The following is a 5,001-nucleotide window of genomic DNA, read 5'->3' on the forward strand; positions in this document are numbered from 1 at the left end:
GAGCTTTTTCTTAAACTGTTGTGCAATATTATAACTTAAAAATGGATCAAGTTTGTACATACCAATACTAACATTAAGAAGATTTGGACACTGACTGATTAGAGCAGACTCAATCAAATTCCGTTAAACGAAACCACCATAATTGGTAATGCTTTTCGCCCCATTCCAGTTAATATTGTGATCGCATAAACTCGTGTGCAGATACAATGCATTAGACATTTGGGCAGCACTAATACTATAAGCATGTTGTGACAACCGCAATTGTAAGGACTTTCCTGTTTGTCCAAGGTACACAGAATCACAATCATTGCAGGGAATCAAATACACACAACCTGCTGTACCTGGGAAGTTTTTTACTAAATTGGACTTGATCGTACTATTAGTGAACACCAAATTGATATTAAGTTTCTTAAAAACCGGAGACAGTTTTTCAAGTCCACTCGCATAAGGTACCACCAATGAGTTAATAATTTCTGGTTTCGCTTTGGGGACGTGATTATAAAACGTACGCTTGGCTTGTTCGAACGAGCAATCCAAAAACCTCTTAGGATATTGTAAACTCTTCCCAATTTCATATATTTAGCAATCTCTTCATCAAAAAACTCAGGGCTGCAAACCCTCAAAGCTCGTAGAAACATTCCTGAAAATACTGCCTGTTTAACTTTACTATGATGATTCGAATAAAAATGAACATACGACCCCACGTTGGTAGGTTTCCTATACACATTAAATTTGAACTTTCTAGTGACTCTATGAATCATAATGTCCAAAAACGGTAGAGTACCATTCTCCTCAGTCTCACACACACACCCACACACACACACACACACACACACACACACACACACACACACACACACACACACACACACACACACACACACACACACACACACACACACATATTATATATATATATATATATATATATATATATATATATATATATATATATATATATATATATATATATATATATATGTGTGTGTGTGTGTGTAGATACGAACAAGATTTAATGGTTCCCAAGCCAATATGCAACTGAAAACTCCACACCCCAGAAGGATTCGAACCCCAGATAGCCAGGAGCGCTATGCACCTTGGCGTACCTGGAGCCTTAACCACTAGACCATCACGACTCTACAAAAGTAAGCCCTAAGAACAGAGGCTTCCTCTACCACGTCCCTCACTAGGCCATTCCCTTCCTTCACTATCACCCTAAAGAAAACATTCACATCTCCATTGGTTCATGCAGGTCGGCGTTCAATCCTCGACCGTCCAAATAGTTGGGCACAATTCCTTAAAGTCCCGTCCCCAAATCCTTATCCTGATCCCCTTTCCCCAGTGCTATATAGTCATAATGGCTTGGCGCTTTCCCCTGATAACTCTCCCCCTTCTACAGTGAGGTCTTGTGGATATTCACCTGTTGTGTCTAGCCTCAGGTGTAATGCTATGTTTAAATTGCTTGTATCTATGAGCTCAGCCACTCAGTTATTATTCTTTCCGTGGGATGGAAGGCCAGCCAGTTGGACAGTGACGATCGTGACACTTGCAGGGTCGGCGTTCGATCACCGATGGTCCAGTAGGGGGGGGGGGAAGGGTGTAGATCAGTTCATTCACCCTTACATCTTCATGTCACAGTTTCTTGTCTTCGTATCCCAGCTACTAGTTCTCAAATCCCAGCTCCTTGACGTCAGATCCCAGCTCCTTGACGTCAGATCCCAGCTCCTTGACGTCAGATCCCAGCTCCTTGACGTCAGATTTCAGCTCCTTGACGTCAACTCCCAGCTCCTTGACGTCAGATCCCAGCTCCTTGACGTCAGATCCCAGTGCCTTGACGTCAGATCCCAGCTCCTTGACGTCAGATCCCAGCTCCTTGACGTCAGCTCCCAGCTCCTTGACGTCAGATCCCAGCTCCTTGACGTCAGATCCCAGTTCCTTGACATCAGATCCCAGCTCCTTGACGTCAGCTCCCAGCTCCTTGACGTCAGATCCCTGCTCCTTGACGTCAGATCCCAGCTCCTTGACGTCAGATCCCAGCTCCTTGACGTCAGATCCCAGCTCCTTGACGTCAGATCCCAGCTCCTTGACGTCAGATCCCAGCGCCTTGACGTCAGATCCCAGCTCCTTGACGTCAGCTCCCAGCTCCTTGACGTCAGATCCCAGCTCCTTGACGTCAGATCCCAGCTCCTTGACGTCAGATCCCAGCGCCTTGACGTCAGATCCAGGCTCTTTGAGAATGGAGCGTCTCAGGGAATGATGTAGAGTGGCAACGACGCCTTGCAATTACATCTTGCATAATCCAGTGCTCGTAAGGGCAGATGTCATCGCTCTGCCAGGTCACAACCGAAAGGTCCCGGGTTTGATTCCCTCGGCCGGCCGGAGATGCTTGGCTAATTTTTCTTCTTTTACACGATGCCTCTGTTTCCCTAGCAGCAAATAGATACCCGGGAATTAGAAGACTGTTGTGAGTTGCCTTCTAGGGAGGGTCAGTTGTCCTTGCCCACGTCAAGAGGCGGGACCAAGGAGCCAAAGCTCAACCCTCCAAAAAGTACTACTAGTACATCGATAATCTTTATAATAAAAAATGGTTTCGTGATCCTGATAATGGAAATCCATACAGATTTCCTAATCAATTTCAGATTTCTGAAACAATAAGCAACGTTGCTTCAATTTGCATATGATGCTGTCTTCTCGGTTTATATTATTTTTGTGCCTGCACCAGAGGTATATATATTTTTTTATGATTCTGCTCTGAAGGTTTTTTCTTTGCCAGTTGGAATCTGATATGTGTGTGTGTTTTGTGTGCGTGTGTGTTTGTGTGTGTGTTTGTTTGGTTATGTGTGTGGTGGTGGTGGTGGGGGGGGTGTTTGTGTGTGTGTGTACCCACCTATTTGTGCTTGCGGGGATAGAACTTCGTCTCTTTGGTCCCGCCTCTCAACTGTCAATCAACTGGTGTACAGATTTCTGAGCCTACTGGGCTCTATCATATCTACTTTTGAAACTGTGTATGGAGTCAGCCTCCACCACATCACTGCCTAATGCATTCCACCTGTTAACTACTCTGACACTGGAAAAATTCTTTCTAATGTCTCTGTGGCTCATTTGGGTACTACGTTTCCACCTGTGTCCCCTTGTTCGTGTTCTACCCGTGCTGAAGAGTTTGTCTTTGTCCACCCTGTCAATTCCCCTGAGAATTTTATAGGGGGTTATTATGTCTCCCCCTTACTCCTCTGTTTTTCAGGGACGTGAGGTTCAGCTCCTTTAGCCTTTCCCCGTAGCTTATACCTCTCAGTTCCGGGACGAGTCTAGTGGCATACATCTGAATCTTCTCTAACTTTGTCTTGTTTTTAACTTGGTATGGATTCCAGGCTGGAGCTGCATATTCCAGGATTGGTCTGACATAAGTAGTATACAGGGTCCTGAACGATTCCTTACACAAGTTTCTAAAGACAGTTCTTATGTTGGTCAGTGTAGCATATGCCGCTGATGATATCATTTTGATGTGGGTCTCTGGGGACAAGTTCGGTGTGATATCAACCCCCAGATCTTTCTCTCTAATTGACTCTTGTAGGATTTCACCTCCCAGATGGTACCTTGTGTCTATCCTTCTGCTCCCTTCGCCTAATTTCATTACCTTACACTTTCCTGAGTTGAATTTTAGTAGCCATTTTCTAGACCATTCCGCGTGTGTGTGTGTACTCACCTATTTGCACTCACCTATTTGTGCCTGCACGATCGAGCATTGACTCTTGGATCCCGCTTTTCGAGCCATCAGTTGTTACAGCAATGACTCCGGTCCTATTTCACTATCATACCTAGGTTTATAATTATGAATAGAGTTTGCTTCCACAACCTATCTGCTCGTTAAGTGCATTTAATTTTCCCACTACTCTCACGCTAAAAGAAAACTTCCTAACATCTCTGTGACTCATCTGAGTTTCCAGCCTCCACCCATGTGCCCTCGTTTTGTTGCTATTCCGTGTGAACATTTCGTCTATGTCCACTCTGTCAATTCCCCTGAGTATTTTACACGTTCCTATCATATCCCCCCTCTCCCTTCTTTTTTCTAGTGGCGTAAGACTCAGTTCCTTCAGGCGCTCTTCATACCCCATCCCTCGTAACGCTGGGACTAGTCTCGTTGGAAACTTCTGAACCTTTTCGAGTTTCCTTGTGAGCTTCTTCAGATGGGGACTCCATGATGGGGCGGCATACTCTAAGACTGGTCTCACGTAGGCAGTGTAAAGCGCCCTAAATGCCTCCTTACTTAGGTTTCTGAATGATGTTCTAACTTTTGCCAGTGTAGAGTACGCTGCTGTCGATATCCTATTTATATGTACTTCAGTAGATAGATTAGGTGTTAAGTCCATGCCCAGGTCTCTTTCTCGCGTCGTCACGGGTAGGCAGTTCCCCCTCATTGGGTACTGCCCCTTTGGTCTCCTATCACATAGTCCCATAGTTACTTTACATTTGCTCGTGTTGAACTCCAGTAGCCATTTCTCTAACCATCTCTGCAACCTGTTCAAGTCCTCTTGGAGGATCCTACAATCCTCATCTGTCACAACTCTTCTCGTCAACTTTGCGTCATCCACGAACATCGACGTGTAGGACTCTACTCCTGTAAAGAATCTACTCCTGTCGTTAACATATATTAGAAATAGAATTGGTCCCAGCACCGATCCTTGAGGTACTCCACTCGTTACTGTTCGCCAGTCCGACTTCTCGCCTCTTACTGTAACTTTCTGGCTCCTTCTTGTTAGGTAGTTCCTTATCCATGCAAGGGTCTTTCCTCTTAGCCCCGCCTGCCTCTCGAGTTTGAATAGCAGTCTCATGTGCGGTACTGTATCGAAGGCTTTTAGTAGTCCAGACATATGCAGTCTGCCCAACCTTCTCTGTCCTATCTTAACCTCGTTATTTTATCATAGAATTCCAAAAGGTTTGTTAGGCAAGATTTCCCTTTTCAGAACCCATGTTGATGTTTGTTTACAAACCTAACGTTCTCTA

At 44.8% G+C, this 5,001-nt stretch overlaps 1 protein-coding gene across 1 annotated transcript; it reads right to left on the bottom strand.

The window, feature by feature from the left end:
* Positions 1-1,662: 1,662 nt before the first annotated feature.
* Positions 1,663-4,197, bottom strand: LOC138350976 (uncharacterized protein PF3D7_1120000). Its single transcript, XM_069302439.1, has 2 exons — positions 4,155-4,197; positions 1,663-2,276 (listed from the first exon to the last, which is right to left on the bottom strand). Exons 1-2 carry the CDS (start codon positions 4,195-4,197, stop codon positions 1,663-1,665), a joined length of 657 nt encoding a protein of 218 aa, XP_069158540.1.
* Positions 4,198-5,001: the final 804 nt, after the last annotated feature.

This window comes from Procambarus clarkii, chromosome 48, assembly GCF_040958095.1.
Source record: "Procambarus clarkii isolate CNS0578487 chromosome 48, FALCON_Pclarkii_2.0, whole genome shotgun sequence".
Classification (NCBI taxonomy): Eukaryota; Metazoa; Arthropoda; class Malacostraca; order Decapoda; family Cambaridae; genus Procambarus; species Procambarus clarkii.

Bases quoted from the DNA above. Each gene is read 5' to 3' on its own strand.
- LOC138350976 (XM_069302439.1), bottom strand. From the start codon at position 4,197: ATGGAGTCCCCATCTGAAGAAGCTCACAAGGAAACTCGAAAAG. The intron at 2,277-4,154 runs GTTCAGAAGTTT...TGTAATTGCAAG, and splicing joins TCACAAGGAAACTCGAAAAG to GCGTCGTTGCCACTCTACAT.